This window comes from Malaclemys terrapin, chromosome 1 (assembly GCF_027887155.1).
Source record: "Malaclemys terrapin pileata isolate rMalTer1 chromosome 1, rMalTer1.hap1, whole genome shotgun sequence".
NCBI lineage: Eukaryota > Metazoa > Chordata > Testudines > Emydidae > Malaclemys > Malaclemys terrapin.
In genome coordinates, this window is record NC_071505.1 from 128105912 (window position 1) to 128128466 (window position 22555).

At 42.2% G+C, this 22555-nt stretch overlaps 1 protein-coding gene across 2 annotated transcripts in view; it reads right to left on the reverse strand.

Annotated features, from left to right (window-relative positions):
• Positions 1-3466: 3466 nt before the first annotated feature.
• Positions 3467-22555, reverse strand: part of DUSP16 (dual specificity phosphatase 16) — a 100373-nt gene continuing 81284 nt past the window's right edge. For both annotated transcript variants that reach the window (XM_054038699.1, XM_054038690.1), the window contains 3 exons: positions 16794-16953; positions 14469-14592; positions 3467-7755 (listed from right to left, as the gene is read on the reverse strand). In XM_054038699.1, the coding sequence (XP_053894674.1) occupies positions 6576-7755; positions 14469-14592; positions 16794-16953 (1464 nt within the window). In that variant the 3' untranslated portion in view covers positions 3467-6575. The remainder of the gene's footprint in view (positions 7756-14468; positions 14593-16793; positions 16954-22555) is intronic.

A 22555-nucleotide genomic window follows, 5' to 3' on the forward strand; every position in this document is an offset into this window, starting at 1 on the left:
TTGCCTGCAACCACTGGGCTTGGGATAGGAAAACAGTGAACAGTGCAAAAACTCCCCTTTGTGCTGGGGTTTTGAACAATACAAATATTTGTTAAACCAATTTATATTTTAAGTGATTGTGGGATGTTACCACAGCTGTAGTCCAGGTGCCTGGAACTCCTACTTTCTCACAGGAGTCTGTCACTGTACCCCAGTTGTGACCTGGAATGGCCATCTCTTAAGGTATAGAGTTAGGGTCCATTCCTGAACTGAGAGCCACTCAGGCAGTAAGTCCCCTGTACCCACAGAGACTCAGCACTGTTCAGGGCACTACGTGTGTTTGCATGGAGTCGGTTGCAGGTTTGAGGCCTTAATTTTTTCTCCATGCCAGTTCAGTCTTTGACCTCTTTGCTCTGGCAGTGTCAAAGTAGTGACTTAATCGAAAGCTCTGTTGCCATAATCTGTAGTACCATAGTCAGAGCTTTACCTCTGGCACTTCCCAAACAGTAGGTGGAACTACATGTTCAAAAATTTCCCATAAGCTAAAAATATAACATAAATGACTAATTGTCAGCACCTCCCTCTAATAGGACAACGCTATAATCGGTGTCTCTTTTGCAGCAGTTGATAAGCCTAATTACACTCCAGCTTTTTAAAAAGGCAGCACTTTATGGGAAAGGGTGAAACTACTGAATGCTAGAAATAGCCCCCTTTTTCTTTTCTGTTTATAACAGCTGTCCTTAATCCTCTGGCAGTATAAACTGTAATGGAAGATTTGTTTCTAGAAACTCTTAAGTCTTACGTATGACAATTCCACCTGGAAGACCTGAATTCCAGTTGAACTTCACGTAATACTCTAGAGGGGTAGGTTGCCAGGAACTCAGTTGTCCAATAAGGATAATGATGAGCAGAATTCTTTTAGGCTTCAAAACAAATTGTGTTGTGGGAAGGGTGTTAGTGTGATCACGACAGTATTACAACAATGGGATTTTTTTACCTCAGGAGGAAGTTAAAGGTTAAAAACAAATGCAAGGGAGTTTTTGCTCAGCTTTAATGTGAGAGTCAGGAGCTCCTAGCAAGAACTCCAATTTTCAGAACTGTTCAGCCATGGTCTAATTCTGCTCCTACTGAAGACAGTGGCCATAGAGTTAGGCCAACACTGAGTGCTTTTGAAACCACCACTCCTTGGTGATTTTTCATAAACAGAACAAGCACCGATCAAATCAGGTTGTGTGGTTGCTGTGTTCATAACTAGCAGCAGATTGTTCCACAGCCCTTCACTACTTACAGCAAGTTACAGTTTTGACAGATGAATACTCTGCACGCACATTTTGGGAAGCTTGAACTATCTGGAAAAATGTCTCCATAGAAATGTTATTTACTGGTCTCTTAATACCAATAAAGTAAAGCATTTCAAATTTGTTAAGTTCCTTACACTCAACAGCACAACATTGCCTTTTTCTGCATTATGGAGTTCTCTTGTTTTATGATTGGAGAAGTAGAGCAAGTTGTCCATTAGAATCTGGACTGAACAACACAGGTCTGAAACTTGGCCTTGATATGAAGCTAAAGCCATGTCTACGCAGCAACTAGACAGCCAGGGCTCAGGCTGCAGGACTATTTCAGTGCTGTGTAGACTTCCAGGCTTGGATTGGAGCCTGGGCTCCAGAGCCCTGAGGGTCTCAGAGCTTGGGCTCCAGCCTGAGCCTGGAAACCTACACAGCAATGAAACAGCCCCATGTTTTTCTTTGCTGTGTAGAGAGAGGTTCCACAGGTGAAAAGGCAGTGCATTTAATCAGTAGGCTACCAGACCCCTGAAATAGTAGGAGGCACATTTGAGAATGTAGTTAGAACTGGCTTGTGGCAACATGCAAGCTGCCGATGCAGCTGACCAAGTTTTGGTGAGTCCAACTGTATTTCATCTCCTTCCCTTCTGCCAGAGAGGGCTTGGGGTTTCTTGTTGCAGTGCTCTGATGGCACCAGCATGGAGCACAGGAGGGTGGGTGTGGGGAGAGGAGTACAGTAAATCATGCAAAGGCTGGGTGGTATATGCAGAGTGGGTGTGAGGAACAATTGGAAGATAAGCAGACTCATTTTGAAACTACTCTTGTTCCTTTTAAGGTCTATTTCTCAAGGAGAACTCAAGTGCAAAATGTTGTTCTATTTAAATCAGAACTTGACTTGCTGGGGGCAGAGTGAAGTTGAGTGAGAGCAGACACTGCAAGGAGGTTTTCAAAATGTGCATTTTTCTTCATATAAGAAGATGAAGCAGTTTAGAGGAGATGTCACTCTTGCCCTATTTTTTTTCTGTATTGGATTCAAGCATTTATTTAGCACTGGCAGTTTGTTTTCAGAAAGCCAGCACAAAGTAAGATTGCTAGTTAGATGGTGCTACTACCTCCTAGGGAAGGGGAAATACAGAAACTCTACCCTTTCCCTTTTAATATTGTAAACAACTTTAAAGAACAAAACAAAACAAAAAAAAAGACACTGCTGAATTTTGGGTGGATAGTTAGGAATGATTTTAATAAGCTGTCAAGCAAGGGTTTGTAGGAGTCATTATAGCCTCTGGTGGTATCACCCTTGACTCAGGGGTGCTGGAACAATTTGTATAGTGGAGATGCTGAGAGCCATTGAACCAAACTGTAAACCCTGTATATGATGGAAACTACTTCAAGACAGGGGGTGCAGCAGCACCAATGCCTTGACCAGCTGGTAGGTTGACATCTCAGCCAAAGAAACAGACTCATCTCATCCTCAGTTCAGTACTGTAAGAGCTTACACGCTTTTCCCAGAAAAGAATGCAGCACACTTACTGTATAACTACTACCACTTAGTCTCAAAGGTGAGGCCAGGCTGGCAAGTCCACTGTCCCCTCATGTGTCACTCCCCCTCAGCAGCAAGGCGGCACTGTGTGCGCACACCTGCACATGCAGCATCAGTCAAAGCAGTTATCCATCATGCTAAACAAACTAGGGGAAGGGCAGCACGAGCGCATAGCACATGAGGCACTCCCCCGGCCCCTAGGTAATTTAAACAGTGAAATAGTTGCTGCAAGACCAGTAGCACAGCTGTTCTACAAAGCCTCAGTATATCCACTTGGGAAACTGGATTATTGCCTTGTAAAGCAAGTACCACCAGGCATTTGTGTTTAACAATAACAGACAGTTTAAAAGGTTAACACAAGGATACAGCAGCTGTTGCTGTTCTAATGGGTAGAGAGTGTGGCAACAGGCAAGAACACCAAACGATTATTGAAGATGTAGAATCACTACTGACTGCTAGGTGTGACTAAGCTCAGTTAAAGTTCAACATTTGTTCGCCTCCACTTCAACAAAGTTACCCATTCTGTAATTAATAAGTAGATGACCAGAAGCAGCCGTTGGGAAAGATCCAGCCTCCTGGTTGCTTGGAACTGTGTTGTATGCAGACAGGTAAGTGCATGCTCTGCAGCTGACTGCAAAAAGTCTCACAGCCATTCTATAGAAACAGGTACCACTTCTGATTTTATTTCATCATAACATACAAGTAATGCTCATGACACATCAAGATGAGAAACTCATCTTTGAACCATTTAAACAGCTTGCCATACACCAAAGAACATTATATTCAGATTAAACATTTACACACTTCTCCCACCAGCCTCCATCTCACTTTCCAAACTTCTTAAACCCATTTTCTAGCATCTCTCAGGTACAGGATACGAGTACAGAAATGAGATAAGGAGATACCACTACTGGACAGGCTCCAAGGCTTCTTTCTCCCATGGTGGTGTGCTCAACAGCCCAATCCCATAGACTGCTGATCCTGCAGCCATCACTTAACTGTTGATTCGAGGATGTTTGGAATTATGAGGAGTTGCAATGAGACCAGATTTCAGTTGCCAAGAAAGAGAGTTTACAAAAAAAAAAAAAAAAAGTCTCCTAGCAGAAGCCTGGAAGTTCTCAGCTTTGTTTCTGCTAGCTGCGATGTCTTTAAAATACTTTCCAAACCCCCTTCTTGTGAAATATTTGATTTCAACTGTTACTTAAAGTGGTTGTAACTGAAATCTGGTTTACATGAGATCTCATAAATGGATCACATGTATCCTGTATATTACACACATTGTGTGTTTATATGCTGAACATCACTTTCACTTGCTATATAAAACAAGTGGCAGTATGGGTAGTGATTAGCCAAAACCTGATATGCTTTACAATGTGGTATCAACCTACATGCTTACCCAAACTACCCTCCCTTCCTGCATTTCATACACACATAACAAACACAGTCTATGGATTCAACCATTCCAGTTGCAGTCTGTGTGTCTTGCACTCTTTAGGATCAAGTTAATCAACTCTGTAGCTTTCTCTCAGTGCTAGTTTAAAAAAAGTCCATCATAGGACATTTAAGTCACATCCTAGCCACAAACAAAACAAAAAAGACACAATCCTGTCCATTTCTCAATATAGTAAAACCTGAGATTTGAGTCACCAACTAGCTACTCTTAAAGAACAAAAACAAGCTGCTGACTTGAACTAGGGCTTCAGTGACTACCAGATCTTAACTGACAAAACCTCAGCCAACTGCTTTAAAAAGCAGTTACTCATTTAAAAGTATTTTATATTTTCAGCTGCCTGCACTGAAACTGTACAAACAGTGAGTCCTACACATCTCCCCCTCCCCTACACCTACTGCAGGCCACTGTAGGGATCTGAGAATTTTCACACTGTGATCTTTGTCACAACCCTGGACTGAAGGACGAAGCATGTTAGACCCCTGCGGATCATTTGTTGTTTTAATACCATAATCCTCTAACAAGGCATATAAAGTGGCCTGGGGAAGTGGCAGCCAGAGTACCACAAGAATATCAGGCTGGAGAGAGAAAGCTGCTGGTTCTCTCCCTCTCAGAATAAATAAAAATAAAATAAATGAACAAGCCCTATCCCGGTCTCCTCTGGCAGCAAGGAAATGACAAGATCTTCCCTAGCAGGAATCTCCAATAGGTAGTTAAGGCTCTGAAACAGGTACTGGCCAGCAATAACAACAAATCCAGCAGTGGCAGGATTTACAACTCTTGCCATCAGCAAAACTATGTTGTATTAGCATAGAAGCCCTACAGTGGGGATAGAGACAGAACCTCAATGGTCAGATTCTCAGGTTAGCTTAGAACATGTCATGGGAAAGTCTTTTATCTCCAGCATTTGGTCTTGATTTTTCTTTTTAAATCTTATTTCTTTAACTGCCATCTTTTACCCCCAACCCATGAAGGATAATAATGTGGAACCCCTTCTGTCCCTCTTGAATGATTGAGGCTTGATCTTAACAGGCTGCTCCACTTCTCATCTGTAGTTAGTGGGTCTGACAAAGTTTGAGGATTAAAGAAGGGATGTGTACATGCCTAGGTATGTGCGAATCCTCAAGATTTGGGCAAGCATGTGGAAACAATTTTTTTTTTTTTTTTTTTAAAAAGGGAAGTAGAGACTAAGCCTTCCCCTTTTGGGAAAAGGGAAAAAGCATGGATGGGGCAATTCTCACACTGTTACTACATTTCTAGAGGACAAATCCAAAGCTCCTACCAATTTTCTTTAAAGAAAAAAAAAAATCTGCTCTCTCCAATTAATTTTCAGTAGACAAAGGGATGGTGCTACTTGCACCCAGTCACTTATCTCTTGCACGTAGCCCTAAATATTATCCACCATTCATGCTACCAGCATTCAGTTCTTCCTTTAGTATCAGGTTTAGAGGTGACAGATCCACACCTCAAAAGCCAACTTCATAATCACACGCTAAAAAACCCTGTCTGGTTTTGTGTTTAAATGAACTGAGGAGTGAGCACATTTGAGAAGATTAAATTTTACCACTGGTCTCTCAGCCAACTGAGGAACTTGTGCGTAGACAGCTTTAATCAGTCTCACTGTGTGGCCAGTCATCTATCCACACTGCTTGCAAACTGACTACCAGAGAGTGGGTAGCCATGAAAGCTTTATTTATCTTTTGAGGTATGATTTTGCTCTAAAGCAGCTTTCTGGCAAGTCACCTCAAACCTGTCCATTAGAATGATAGTTACATCAATATTTACATTGTCTGAGCTTTGTTTTTAGCCCAGCCCTGCTGTGATCAGTCGCCACTTGTTTGGATTCATAACTAGTCTCCGCCCTTAAGGAAAAGGATCTCTCTCCAGAAGTCGGCTCAGTCTCAGGGCTAAGGTGCACTGTTGATTTCGGGGGAAGGGAGGATTTGAAGAGGGGCGCTAGAATTCGTTTTTGTGATTTTTAGTAATGTGTGTCAGTGGAACCAGGGAGATGACCTGTCAGTCACTAAGAAAGCTTTGTTTAAAGGACGTGCAATTTGTCACATATAATTGCTTCATCTGTTAGGGAAAACTTCTGAAACATCTGGCCTTCCACCTTAAGTGGGAGGGGGAGAAAAAACAAAAAAACAAAAATACAGCGGCTCTCCCCCTTGCACATATTAGTTTGTCATGTCTGGTATAAATCTATTCATTGCCTTCACACTGAAGCCCCAGTTTTTAAAATAATTTCAGATTTACAGGGAATTGTTTTAAACAACGGGAAAAATAAGCCAGCTACAGCGTCACAATTGTCTGCCATTTCTCAGGATACCTCAATGATTTCCATGCTGCCCGAAAAGCTAGACTGGCTGCCCACTTTCCCCAGTTCCTCTCGGGATCTGTTTTCTGACATGATGCTCTCCCCAAATTCCATCTGGCAGCTTCTTCGCTTAAACTGCTTTTCAAAGGAGCTTTCCTCGTGCCAGCTGCGCCTTGAATCACCTCTGTCACTCTGCTTCTGCCTCCTGCGCACAGCGCCGGCCTGGTCACAGCCAGTGGGCAACTGGCTGCAGCTGTAAGCAGAGTAAGTGGCGCTGCTCCCGTAGATTGCAGAAGCAGAATAGAAGTGTGAGGATTCCGTAGCAAAATACCAGCTGTTGGTAAGGGATGTGGTGGATGTCTGAGGAGCTAAAATGTCAGAGTGCCAGCCTTTGAGGCCTAGCCCAGCAGCAGACTTTCCCACATGTTGCTGACTGGTGGAAAGACCAAACAGGAAGTTTGTTCTGTAGTTGTCTTCCATGCTCCCACTCCGATGCAGCGGGTACAACAGTGACCTTTGAATTGTGCTGCCGCTGCCGGTTCTCCCCATGTGCTGCCGCTTGCTCTGGCTGTCCAGCTGCCAGGCGTTTTGAGGTTTCTCAGGAGGATTTGCCTCCTCTTTATCGGGGCTGGTCTCTGGCGTCTGTTCTGAAACTTCCTGGACAGGGGAGAACTGACACAGCTTGTTGCCGCCATCTAGAATACTACAAACATTCAACTGCTTTAAAGTGTCCTCTGACGCTGCAAACCCCTGCACCGCTGCAGTCACACAGCTGCTGCTTGCTGAGTAGGATACGGATTTGATATCCAAAGAAAATGAGCGCTTCAGTCTGTTGCTATCTTCTACCTTGTCAGAGGACACATGGAGTCCATTTATGCCCTGTACCAGCGGGCTATCCTCTAATGCTGGCAAGTGCGAGCATGGCAGACTTCCAGAGTCCATTGGCTTCTGCTCCACAGGCTCAGAGGTAGAGTTAGTGCCAAGCTGATTAGTGGAGAGGCCACTGCTCTGTCCACTTTCGGGAACCAGTCCATGCTCACTGCTTTTTTCCAAATGCAAACGTTTCAGCTTGCTAATTGGTCCAGGCTGCCCAGTCTGGTTCTTAAGCTTCTTCTCAAAATCCAGAAGCTGGCCCAGGAAATTGAAGTTGGGAGAAATTGTTGCCCTTTTTTCTTTCACAAATCTAAAGAGAAAATGCAAGAATTATTTAAAAACCCTACTGTTTAAAATGTGAGTAATATTCCCACTCAGAGTACGAGGCTTACAGTCTTTGGGGTGTCTTGATTCTTAAGATATTTGGAGTCAGGATCAAAGAAGCACCACTAATGGATGCATGGGAAAGGCAGGGAGAGCAATGAATTGAACGACTCAAACGTAAGCAACTAGACAACCCAACATATTCTCTCTCCTTTTTACAGTTTACACAGCTCTTCTTAAAGAAGAGGGCGAAAAAGGTGCCTTTATTTTTGCTTCCTCACTATATATAAAGAAAACCTAACAGGAGTTTGGGGTTATTCTGTGCAAGTTTTTACTTCAGATTCTCTGGTTCTGGATAACCTGTTTTGCTGGATTTTTTTAAGAGCCTCTCAGACCTTCTTCATATATTAAAGAAAAAAAGAGTTCTTCATTCTTCCCCCCCCGCCCCTTCGTAGATCACCTTTAACTCTCTCATTATTTTAAATTAGTTTATCTTGCTAATATTAGCATTTTCTGACCTTCTCTCTATCCTGTTTTTATCTTCTTGTAGGCAGGGTCAGCCTGTTCTGCAATATCTTGGGCCTAATTTGTGCAACAAGGACCACTGGCTTCTATGATGCATCAGTCTTTCTATCTTCAGCCAACTGAAAATTAATTGACTTTTATATCATTTGATTAATTAAATATTAAAATGCAACACAGTTGGGCTATGTCAACATTTCAGAATTTTTCAGAAATAGATTCCCCCCCACCCCAGTTCCTTGGCTGGCAATTTTGTAAAAATTTGCTTTGTGCCTGTTCAGTAAAGCACTGAAACAACTCCTTACATCCTATTGAAATCAATGGAATTTATATACATGCTTAAATTTAAGCATCCAGTATTGAACCAGATGAACTTAAAATATATAAAGTTAAGAAAGTACATTTGCTAAATTAGAATCCAAAAGTAAACAGAAGTCCAATATTGAAGTTTTGGCAAACACTTCCTCTGAAGTTATATACAGTTACTTCTTGACAACTTGTTTGATTTGCATTGTAGCCCATGAATACTACCGGTTATTTACAGGCTCTAAAAAAGTTACCATTGTCAATGTACGTGCCAACATAGGAGTCCAACCCCACCCTCCTACCCTTGTGTTTTCATTCCTGGAATTACACAAGTAACAAAATGGCAGGAGCAATCACAAAAAGCCAGTATAAGTGGGAGTGGCAGCAAATGCATCTGTCCCTGTGATCATGTATTTAGGTGGGAGGAGAAAATATAAAAACCCACCAGGAAAAGGCAAAAATCTGGAAGTCTAGGAAATGGGGTGAGGAAGAGTATTAAAAGAGGAGCAAAAACCATCAAGAACTAGTGAACTCTAGAAGAAAGTCAGGCCTGGTCCCCACTTAGTCCGGACTTCGGACTAAGGTACGCAAATTCAGCTACGTTAATAACGTAGCTGAATTCGAAGTACCTTAGTCCGAACTTACCGCGGTCCAGACGCGGCAGGAAGTCTCCCCCCGTCGACGCCGCGTACTCCTCTCGGCGAGCTGGAGTACCGGCGCCGACTGTGAGCACTTCCGGGATCGATCCCAGAACATCGATGGCGTGCCGCCGGACCAGCCGGTAAGTGAAGACTAGGCCTCATTCTCTTACACACATGCACATGTGGAAAAGTAAAACACTCAAAATATACTACGATATTAAAAAAAGCTAAACACAAAAAAGTCTCCACAAGAAACTGTTCCAGTCAGACTAAAACAGAAAAATCCATATAACTAAGTTATAGAACCATGAAATAAAAACTACAAAAACACACAAAAAAGATGCCTTTTTTTGTTTGGTCTGTTTTGCACTAGCCACTGCTACCAGTCATGGAGAGGACGTGGAACTTTTTGATTACAATGTATGCGAACCCTTTCAGTGCTAATCCTGTGACTAGTGGCAAAATAAAATAATTAATAATAATAATAATTAATTTGAATTGGAAGATCAGACAACAAGCATAAAATGGCAGCTGACACTACCACCCTCACACATGCATCCACATTATTCTCTGGCAGCTGGGAGAAATGGTACATCCTGCAGACAATTCTCCAGCTCAGAATCTCCTGAGCAAGGAACTTCATTCTAATGTGTTCAGGAATTGGGTAATTTATTTCATACCATCTTTGTTCTAATTGTTTTCCTCTCTGATGGTTGCCCTGGTTGGATTAACCCAGTAGCTTCTTTCCATCATGTTGGCACTTCTGCCCTGTGTGCTGCTAGAGGCCCCCAAAGCTGTTTTTAAAGGGACACTAAGGAAAATGTAGTAGTTCTGCAAACATACAAGACAACATGCCAATTTGGGGTTTTACAAGCATGTTAATTGTTTCTTTAATCAAACAAAATGGATTGATTTTAGTCATTTTTGATGTTTCTCCTTATACGGTAGTCAGATGTACAAAATAAACTAGAGAAAATGCTTTGATCCTTCACTTGGATTTTACTTGTAACAAATGTAAATCTAAGGTTTCAGACAAGTTATTTTATAGTTGTTTATCTTCTACCTTTCACTAATTCAGAAAATGAAATATGCCCTTTGTAGATTTTCATTTTTAAAAGCTTTGCACCAAAACAACATTAAACAACTGCTTAAAAAAAAAAAAAAAAAAAAAAAAAAAGTCCTTTACCACAACTTTGCCCAGAAGTTGTGGACTTGATTGACAGCGACATACGAGAATTCACTGCAAAAGTTTGAAGAAAACACTCCTTCAATTGACTGCGAGTGCTTATAGCCAATGAGAAATCTCATTAGAAAAGGTTAGACTTCTGTCATGCATACAGCTCCAGTTTCATTTCTCCCAATGTTGCCAACCTAAAGCGATTGTAACACAGAATCTCAGTCTGCCTTGTGAAACAGGTAATCACTGCACATAAACCATGTATTTTTCATCTCTGTCCTGTCTAATTCCTAGTTTGTTCGTCAGCATCCCATATTTGCGCCACTTTCACCATATCTAATGGAAGTTCCTTTGCATTAGTAGGTTCCTAACTAGTTCTGAGGAGATGCAGTGTTCAGATCTTGCATGATACATCTCCCACATTCTGTAAAGAGCAGCCTTTAAAAACCTAGAGTTTCTATCCCCCCTCTAATGAAATATTGGTTAGATCCAGAAGAAATTCTGCCATTCAAATAGAAGTTACTCACAGGCAGATTTTCAAATACCTTTCTTCCCATCACAGCGACACCTGTAGTAATTTGCAAGGTATGTTTACCAGCTCAGCAGCAGCTGTTCAAAATTATGTTCTTGGAAGCTTACAGTGCACATTACAGATAACCACGTACTCAGAAGCGAACAAAAAGAAAGCCAGGTTGGCTTTCTGCGCCATTGAGAACAACAAAATGTTTGTCAAATGAAGTACAAAAATGGTGGTAACAAGCCTGTGTTCAACCTTCCCAAAGCATTCACAGTCAAACTAGATTCCAAACTTGCCGACTCATGTGAAACAGAGCTCAATTCTTGTACAAAATCCTTGGCTGCCCAAAAAATGGTCACTTCAAAAGATTTTCAGAATGATCACTGACAGACTTCAATGGCAACAAATGAATCATCTTTCAGTTTACTTAATTCCTAGAAGACCTTCACTACAGCCATTTGTGATCATCATCCAATACCACCGGTAAATCATTAGATTCAATCTAGCATTTTAAGAAGTGCACACACTATATAAACAACATTTGCTATTCTGGTTTCTCTCCTCTCTCTTTGTGGCTTATATTGGCACAGACTACTAGATGGTGGCCTATATGTGGTCTCATCTGCGTATTCTATTTCTTTCTAGCTATTACTATTATTTAACATTCTACCCCTTACCTACAGAGCAGAGGCCAAGACTATATTCTGCAGTTGGGAGCTAACTGCCACACACCCATATGAATGGGTGGGGGAACTTGATGGGGCCAGTGGTGAAAGGGGGACAGTCCCAGTAACAAGAGAGGGAGACACTCACCAAATATATGGAGATATACTTATCTCATAGAACTGGAAGGGACCTGAAAGGTCATCAGATCCAGCCCCTTGCCTTCACTAGCAGGACCAAGTACTGATTTTGCCCCAGATTCCTAAGTGGCCCCTCAAGGATTGAACTCACAACCCTAGGTTTAGCAGGCCAATGCTCAAACCACCGAGCTATCCCTCCCCCTTGAAGGGACAATAGGTAGCTTCTCCTCCTGGGGTCTCTGGCACCCATTGGCCAGCTGGGGGAGAAAGGTGCTGATTGGCCACCATTCCCCAGCTCTCAGGATTTAGCTCAGCACAGGGGCCATGTGGAGCCTCTTTTGGCTGCATTTCAGCAGCTCACCCTACCCACCCGAAGTAGAAATGGGAACCTGGTCTGACAGATGCTGATAGACTAAACAGGGTCTAGGCGATCAGGAAGGAATTTGCTCTCTCATGGACAAACTGGCAGAGGACCAGGGAATTTTTTGCCTTCTTTGTGGCCTCTTCAAGTCACAGTGGGTTAAATAGCAATATGCTTAGTACCTAACCGAGGTAGAGTTTATTTGTTGCAACTTGAGGCCCATTTCCAGTGCAGTTAAGAGAGTAAAATGAATGGTTCCTGTCTGTCCCCCACTGCATTCCTTTCCCCCCCTCTCCTTTCTGTTTGTCTTGTGTGGCTGCCCCTCCTGGCCATTGTGCTAAAGTCACAGCCCTATTCATAGGAATGGCTTGTACAGACTAATTGGAGCCATTGCTCTGCCTAGGGAGGGGGCTTCTTGCTTCTTTGTTTGGTTCCTTTGTTCAGACCCGGGCTCGGTGTGGGGGGCACTGCCCAGAAATGCAAGACCTGAAGTGGCCAACTAATTAAGCATATGAGTCATACCTGTGGCTCAGAACAGGTCCTATGCTTACCTGCAGCCTTTCCCTGCCGTCTCTCCTCCCCTGTATCAAGAGGGGCCAATCAAAAGTACTGGTGGGAAACTGCCCGAGTTTGCCTTTAAAGCCGGACATTTTCTGATCAGACCTCGGAGAAGGTCCTTGCTTTGCCACCTGGTCTGATCAGCTAGGGGTCTTTGGGGGGCCCTCTCCCCGCACTCGTTTGTTTTTGAGCGTACCCCCGTTTTTAAACTCCCCTCCCATGAACAACAAATTTGTGCCTGGAGATCTCCTGATTATTGTAAGCGAATCGAGTCCTCTCTCCATCCTCCGATGCTACTGCCATTCCTGTCTCTGTGCTTGCTGCTGTCCTGGGGATTGGTAAGAACTCCCTCTTGCAAACTTCCCCTGTCCTAGCTGCTGGCCTTGTTTCCCCAGCAGACAGACCCAAGCTAACTCCTTGGTCTGTATCTGTAATCTGTTTCTTGCTCCGCAGCGCCTTTGCTGCTGGAAATAAGCCTTTGCTGCTGCTAGGCTGTGCCTTCCTGGACTGTATCCTGGGCCGCCGGCTTGCAGCCACCCACTGCTGCAGCCACCACTAGTTAACCCCCGCCCCCCCCCCCCCCGCGCAAGCTTGCCCGTGTCTCCCCAGTCACTCGTTGCAGTCTCTGTTGTTTAAACTTGCAGCCTGTCTGCTTTCTGTGTCTCCCTCAGTTTAAATCTCCCTCTGCAGCGCCTCTGCCTTTGGTCTCTGCTCCACCACGTGCTCCTCTTCCCCCATCCCCCAACCTCACTCCTCTACCACTGCCTCTCTCTCTCTCTCTCTCTCTCTCTTTTAATCCCTTCCCCCACATGCTCACCCCGCTCCTGCTGCTGCCAAACCTCAATTGTATTACTGAAGTCTAGCATAAAATCCCATTGGTTACCCCTTTTCGCTCTAACACACTTCACATTTTACATTTACACCACTGTGACATATTTTTACCTAGAGTTGTTGGTTATTTAAACACATTTTACCCATAACTGTTAGTTGGTTATATGCTGCTGTGACACACCCTTTACATAGGAACTGTTAGCTACCTGTTACAGTTGGTATTGGACCCCACTGTATTGTACCCCACTATTGAAACCCCCTATCCTATTTACTAAAAGAAACCCCTCCCCAATTGTCTACCTTAACAAACCCTGTACCCCCCACTATTGAATTTTCCCTGTTTTTGCATTTTCTTAATAAAGAAGATTTTGCACCCCACCAGTGCAGTAGTTGTCCACCAAGATCCCCTACCTGCTGGCAGGGTCAGTTCCCACAAATAAAATACCTGGCATTTTGGTGGTGGGCTTTGGGCTCATGTGATAGGTCAGACCTTGTGGCCCTTGTGGATGGAAGTCCCTAGCCTGCTGCAGCCTCTGTCCCCCTTGTAGGGGGGGTAGGGAGGCTAGGACTCAGAGCAGGGGGTAGCAGGAGTCAGCTGAAGAAAGCCACCCCACGTTATGAGTTTTATGGTAAGAAGCCCTGTAACCCCCACACTGAAACTAATTAAATGCCTGGTATAGGAGAGTATGGATGATGGGTGGGTAGTGCCCCTCCTGTATTAAAATTTAATAAAAGTTGCAGCCTGCTGCTTCATTCCATGCATGTGTCTGTCCTCATTTTGCTGCTGTGTCCACATCAATGTTAGGTTTTTACTTCCTACAAAACAACAGCAGGTGAGAGTCTGCAGGAAGTCCATACTTAAAGCAAGGGTAACTTCAGGCATTCTTGGATGAAGAGGAAAGAGTACATGATGAAATAATGTTTATAAGTTTCAAGCTGACAAGCACAAAAGCTCATTTAAAAGGAAAAAAGTCTATCCTTACCTGTAGGCTTCATCAAGGGACATATCCATTCTCTTCATGATGTATGCAATTGCAATTGTGGCGGAGCGGGAGATCCCCGCTAAACAGTGCACTAAAACTCGCCCATTTGAGGCTTTTGCTTTCTCTGTACAACAAAAAGAAAAATTCAAGAAGTGTCACTGTCAATGGCACAGGGTGATGAAATATTTAAAAGCTCCCTGTTAAAATGATAGAACTTTAAAGTTCACTCTTTATTACAGATCCCATGGAAGCTTCAAGCAGAAATCAGTGTTATGACTGATGCATTCTCTTTCATTCATGTACCCATGTTGATCTGTTCTTGTATTAAGAATATTACTGTATACTTACAGCATTACAGAAACCATCTCATGATACACTAAATAATAATCCTGACAAGGACTCAGTGGGAGGGATTTGTTCCCATTTTATATATGAATAAAATGAAACACAAATTAAATGATTTGGCTAAGTTCAAGTGGTGGGTCAGTGTCAAAGCTGAGAGCAGGACCTGAAAGTGCAGCTCTCTTGGCTTCCTCCCTCTTGCTCTAAACAGAATACTCTCTCCCTAAAAAAAAAAAAAAATAATAATCTGATGGAGCAATAACTTTGCTGTCCTGCACCCGATGAACTCAATGGGAGCTTAATCATTAATGTGTTGGAAAATTCAAGCTCTTCATGCAGATTTTTAAGGAAACCTGTAACATTTACACACCCACATACACACCCACCCCTTTGTTTTGGATCAGGGAGGAGATGATACAAGAGAAGGGAAAAAGAGAGTAGCTCAAAACTTTTATCTTTCCATTTCCTCTGAAGCCAAAATTTACATTTATACTGAACTCATACTTAGAGCAATGATTTAAAAATTTTAGTTAAATCACATGGTATGTGACCGGGGGGAATTCTATGATCTAGGCTAAGACATATGCAAAAGGTAAGTCAATGTCAACTGTCCTTTTAATATGTGCTGGAGAATGAGAACCTTACAATGCTGTTGCTAAGTCACTATAAAATTGTTTATTTGTTAAAAGCCTTCTGTCCAATTGTACAGAAAATCTGTGATTACGTTTCTTAGCTTTTGGAGAAGCTTATTTTTACAAAAATCCTAAATCTGAAGCCAAATTTGACCCTTTAAGAAAGATTATGGCAGAGTTCTTTGTTCACACATGACATTTATGTAATGCTACATATGTGTTCAGCAGGACTCTGCAATTGGCGCTTAACTCTACTTCCCTTTTTATGGCACTGCTATGGTATGTGCTGATGCGCCTACTGCTTCCAGGACCTTAAAAATCCCCTCTACAAATTGTCAGCAGATTTCTTAACTGTTAGTGTGATGCAGAGAGACAGGCTGTTTCCTAGCCAACAGAGAGACCATGTAGGTAGGGTACAGCATTACTTATTCCAAAGATTACCAGCTAATGAACGTTTTCTGATGGCAGAATGGTTGCATATATTTATATATATTTTAAACATACATGCACACTTACATTTATACATGTAATTTTGTTCCTGTATGTGGCATTGCCTTTTATGCTGATAAATGCAATTGAACTACACCTCTACCCTGATATAACGCGACCCCATATAACACAAATTCGGATATAACGCGGTAAAGCAGTGCTCCGGGGGGGGGGCGGGGGGCTACGCACTCCGGCGGATCAAAGCAAGTTTGATATAACACAGTTTCACTGATAACGCGGTAAGATTTTTTGGCTCCCGAGGACAGCGTTATATCGGGGTACAGGTGTACTTTAAAATCCAACAACGTTTCAACGTAACTGTAACCACTCAGGAGAAAGTCTTCAGTGTCAACTCCACAAAAACATCTAGTCAGGGTGTAGCACTGCTCTTTCCCCTCACCCCCCCCTCCAAAAATAAGCAAAATGTCAGAATGAACAAAAATAATGAAAATATTATTGTGCTATTATATAAAGTTGATGGTGCCTGAATAGCATGTTCAGATCTACTCTTCTATCTCAAAATAAGTAGAGCAGCAATGAAAGGGGTTCACAGATAGGCAAGAACATAATTAGAGACAGAGAGACCTGAGTTGGAGCAGAAGTTGATGGTTTGGGGACTGCTGAGTTTAGATGTATGGGTAGGGTTACAAGAGTGGTATATAAAATGACAATTGCAATATGGAAGGTAGATCAGGTGCTTCCGGTTACTTTCTCATCATAAAAGACAATGAGACACTTAGCAAAAAAAACCAACCAAACAACAACAACAACAAAAAAACCCAAAGAATTAAAATGGATAAAAACGCTTTAAAAAAGATACATGGTATAATTAGCATAGAGCTATTATATCTCATCTTCTTACCAATAAAATCAACTGATTTGTCTAACCAAGGCAAAATTTTCTCGCAGAAGCTGTCATTCACAGGAACTCTCAAGAAATGAGACTCTGGGATAAAGTCAGGCTTTGGACAGGTGTTGCTTGCATTTAATACATAACCAATAGCATTCTGCTGCATCAGCTCCTATAAGAGACAAAGATCAAGAGTGAAAAAAATACAGCCCTATCTCTGGCAGGTAAAAAAAATTAAGCGTATTAAAGTAATCCTGAGCCTACTTGGAGTGTTACTTAACTGGAAGCTAGATCAGAATTCCTATTTGCATAATTCTAACTATATGTTAGACATAAGAACTGCCATACTGAGTCAGACCAAAGGTCCATCTAGCCTAGTATCCTGTCTTCGGACAGTGGCCAATGCCAGGTGCTTCAGAGGGATTGAGCAGAACAGACAATCATCAAGTGATCCATCTTCTGTCACCCATTCTCAGCTTCTGGCAAAACTTCTATGTGTTGGATTATCTTGCTAAAAACAATCTGATCAAGACACTTAAATGGATGGAATGATTACATACTCATAAGGGGAGACTTACAAAAAAAAGAAGAGGGGAAACACCCCCCCCAATCTAAAGTGTAAAGCGTTGTTAATAGGAGAGATGGAATTCGCTGCCATTTTTGTTAAAATATGTTTGGTGGCAACAGAACTGGCACTCCCAACATGTCCAGTATTAACTGGCTTACTTACCACATATGTAGTTCTGGGTTACCTGTCAAAGAATAAAGTTACCCTCTCAGTGAGGGCATAAGAGGGGTCAATGAAAAGTGTGAAATTAATCTGATAGGTCCCATATTGCTAATACAATAGAAGAATGATTCCTAAAATGCATGTAACTTATTAGCAATTCCAATTAGTTGTTGTTGCAGTCAATATTCTCTGCATTTTTGCATGTATAATGGCTAAGGCTATGTTTATGTCATGGAGATGTGGAAGTCACGGAATCGGATTTCTAGAGATCTCTGACATTTTCTGCTTCAGACCCAGGAACTGTCAATCAGCAGGGCCCTGACAGGGTTGCAGTGACAGGGGCCCCCCTGCAAGCTTCCAGCGACAGGTGACAAACTCCTGAGGGGGCCCTCCTCGGGGTTCCAGCCACAGGCAACAGCCTCGTGCAGGGGGAGGAGGAGACCTTGAGTGAGTGGCTGGAGGTGTCCCGTTTTCTCTTTGGAAAATATAGTGACCCTGCAACTCCAGCCGCCGTGGCGGGGGGAGGCCTCAGCTTCCAGCTGCCGCAGGCAGAGGGGGAACCCCAGAGCTCCCAACCACCCTGGTGGTGGGAGAAACCATGGAGCTGCAGCAGGAAAAGTCACAGACAGGTCACGGCTTCAGTGAATTTTTGTTTATTGCCTGTGACCTGTCCATGACTAATTAAAATAACCATGACAAAATCTTAGCCTTAATAATGGCAAGTGTAAACATCCCTGCTAAAACGAACACTTTCATCACCAAATAATAAGTTAACCACCTCCCCAATTGGCAAGGATATCCCTGGAGTTGTATGAAGGTAGGTTCTGCATATAAATCAGTCTACCCTGGTTAGTGAAGAGCTAAAGGTCCTGATCTGGAATACATTTTCCCAACATCTGTCAGAATTGGGGCTTTCATTCTAGCTTCCTGGCTCTGCCACAGACTTCTTTTGTGAGCTTGGGCAAGTCACTCCCAGCTAGATCCACAATGGGACTTATGCACCCAAGTCCAACATTTAGGCAGCACGGAGATCCTCAAATCTCCCATTCAGCTGCTGCCTAACCCTATAGGCACTTAAAGTCCCCATGCACCTAAGTTTCTGCTGGTGGGCCTGTGCAAACCTGCCTAAATCCTGATGCTGCTGAGCTGCTCGGTGCTCTAGCTCATGACTAAACCCCATGGGATTTCAAAGTAGGCCATCCCCCACCTATCTCACCTGCAGGGCCCAATCAGGCATGCTCTGAGCCTGCCTACCAACTGGATTGGGCCCTAAACCAAAGACATCTGACACGTGACCAGATTTGGGGAAAGGTGTGTGGGGGGGGGGAGGGTGTCAGAGAGGGAAAGAGTATGTGTGTGATGCGCTCACCTTATTCCAACAGATTTGTCGGGAGGTTAGAGGTGCAAGAGAGTTTGAGCTAAAGAGGAAGTCTTCCCCCATTTTGGCTTGCTGTACTCAGTGGGTAAAATTCAGCCTAAAACATGAGTTATAAGTGGGGCTTTGGGACTTGTGAAAGCTCTCTGCTGCTGGGTGAATATTCTCCAAAGAACAGTGATGGAGCAGCATGCTTATAAGCACATTCAAACCCTTCCAGCTGGGATTTTCAAAAGGACCCTAGGGGAATTAGGAACCGAGCTTCTACTGAAATTCAGGTCTAGGCATACACCTCCTTAATAGTCCTCTGTTTGGGAAAATGCAATAGTAAAGGCAGAGTGTGTGTGTGTGTGTGTGTGTGTGTGTGTGTGAGTGAGAGAGAGAGAGAAAAATTAATTGCTGCACAGCTTTATATGTGTTTAAAAATAATTGATACAGATGTCACATTAAGGCTGCGATTTACATGTAAGCGCACACAGTAAGAAAAATGTTGGTTTAGCAATTTAAATATTTTTAAAATATACAGTTTACAGCAATTCGTGCCCCCACCCCTCCATTACTGTATCTTCCCAAACAGCTGGCTCCTAAGATGTCTGCAGACTTGATCTTTTGTCCATTAAATTCATTTCTCCCTTTTCCTGTTTGCATACCCAGTTCTATTTTTAAAAAAGAAATCAGTTTGGCAGTAGTAAACTTGTGGGTTTGTGTGTGTGTGTTTGTATTTTTTGGCATAGTATAAGGATATAACTTCTTAGGGATTAAACAGAACACAAACACATATTTGGCAAGTTGCACACTTTAACTATTGATCATACAACGCTCTTTACTGCTATATTTGAGAACCTTGTATAGCCAGGGACCTAGAGAAATGTGAGGAATACAGCACAATGTTTCCAACAGGGAGCATTTATAAATGTTTCCTCCACAAGAGTCAATAAATAGTTTGCTTAAAACACACACAGAAAAGTCATTTGTCCTCTGAAGAGTTACTGTGCCAAATCTGGAAGTTAATTCAGTCATTCCAACATGAAACAGGCATTTTAGTCCTGATGTGAGTGCCAAGCTCAATGCTACCCTAACCAGGGAGTTGCTACCAACACCACCACAGGAGTTCAATTCACAGCACACTGTCTCTCTCCTCCCCACCCCCATCACAGATCAAGCCCCAATTCTAATTTCTCTCCATCACACATAGGCTCTGCAACCTCCTCCCCAATCCTGCTTCCCGCACATCTTCTACAGCACCACTCTGCAACATGCTCCCCCACTCCCCACTATACCCATTCAGCTATCACATATTGAGACACACATGTTGAAATCTGACTATGGCAGGAATGTAGGGGCTAATCTGAGCTGTGCACAGAAAGTGGCATGGGTTGGGAATGGGGTCTGGCAGGGGTGGGTGTGATATTTTTACATTTGAGTCAAGGTTGCTTGACTCCCATCAATGCAAATGCTAAAAAAAAGCAAGACCACGCACAGTTCACATATCTCCGAGCTCATCCTGAATAACCAACATAAAGCCTTATCTCTGGCCATAAACACAGTGCAACAGTGTAGAAATCAGTTATGAATACTGTAAAAAACAAAACAAAACAAAAAACACACAACCAAATTTAGATCACTAAAAATAATACAGATCATCAACTCACATAAGTTCTCCTAAATGTTACAGGAATGCTGCTGCCATTTGCAGTTTGACAGTGTACCTCACTTTCACATGCCCGTACAAAATCACACACAGAACCACACTCAATGTAATTTACGAAAGCCACACCAGGAGGGGAAAAAAAAAAAATTATCGCCAACAACCATTGCTGGAGTTTGAGACAAATTGAGACGGTTTGTTCAGGATGAGGGAAGAGATATACGAGCTGTGGAAGGGGAACTGATGAGTGAATGTAGATGGGGCGTTGAATGGCTTCTTTCTTAGCTTTTTCATATGGTGCTGGTGGGCCACTCACTCTACGAACCTCAACTCAAACTTAAAGATTTTTGGTGAGGAACTGATTATGTAAATTGGAATGGAGAGGATGGCATAAAACAAAGCATTCCACGCCTATGTGTGTTTGAGTAAAAAAAAAAAAGAGTTAATGCTCATCTTTGGGACTAGGTCTAAAGAAAGAAGTTACGATTCCTTGTGTTTGGGATATCAATCATTCACAGAGCTGCAGACTATAATGTAATAACCAGAACAGTGACTTCATTGTAAGGCACCCAAGAGGAAGAAATGAATTATGATGGGAGGAAGATCCAGAAATCCTAATACTAACAACTATATGAAAAGGAGGTAAATGCTCTTTTATCAAGTTATTTACGTTTTGTGACTTGTTTAATCTTAAAATTAATGACTACTCTAAAATGCCATGTTTTTCCAGGACACAAAAGCCAGGTCTAGAAAAACAAAATAGTTTTGTAAGAAGCAAAGCAAAAGGTTTTACAGTCACTTATATAAAATGTGCTTATGAAATATACATGAGCCTGAGCAACTCTTGCTTACACCTGAAAACACTGACTATAAAAAACTTGTACGTTATATGCCATCCTTCGAAAGACACACAGTCAGGTAAGCGTATGCCCAAAATGTAGGTTGTGTCCTTACACAAATTTTAAGATTAACAAAAACAGAGTGTGTGTGGATCTAAATATTCCCTTGTAACATTTTTGCAAATACTCAACTTTGTCTTAAATGTTTTGAGACCCAGAAAGTGGAACTGACTAGTCAATTTTCATTATCCAAAAATACAGAAAGTGAATAGTATAAATGGTAAATAAGAACCTGACTTTACAAATGTTTATACCCAACTTTGCTTGCATGCACAGTCTGACTGATTTCAATGGTCTACTCATATGAGTAAAGATAAATGCCTAAATATTTCCAGTGCCAGGCCTCAAGTACTAAATTCATAATGGGTACACAAAAAGCATTTCTGAACTTTGTGCCTATTTAAATATTAAAAAGGCTATCCAATACAAAATCATAAAATAGAAATAGGTGTTCTCTTCAAATACTTGTTTTAAAAAATTGTAAAGTCAATAAAGTGAACATGTAAAGAATCCCTGGGACTTTGTAAAGAAGTTGCAAATTTTTATGAGTAACAAAAATTGAAACCACACATTTCTGCATGCCTTACCTTTACATAAGTGATACTATTTACCAATTATACATATGAATCAGAAACGTTGTGAATATTGTTTTAATTGGTCTAGGTTGGGGATTACTGGTAACTTCAAATTGCAAGGTACAAAAAACTTCTGCAACAGGATAAAATGTTTAGTTTCTCCCAGGAGTCTCACATAAGACTGCAGAGGACAACACTCAGCAAGCTTGCCAAATGATGTGTCAGAGACTCCTCCAGCCCCATAAACTAAACTGAATCATCTACAGGCTCCAATATCCACAGCTGAATCTTATGGCAGATTTATAATTCATTTTGCAGAATATTTTGGATCAGTTTCAGTGATGTGGAGATCAGTTCGTCTGGGTAGGATTGCTCACAACACAGACAATCGATGATCAGAGAGCACTTAGAAGGCAAAAGCAAGGACAATAGAGATCTGTGAATTTTATAGAATTTGGGATTTCCCTGCAGAATTGCCCACATATTTTACTGCACTTTCCACAATTTAAAAACATGAACAAGAAGCCTATCTTCTCATCCTAGTAAG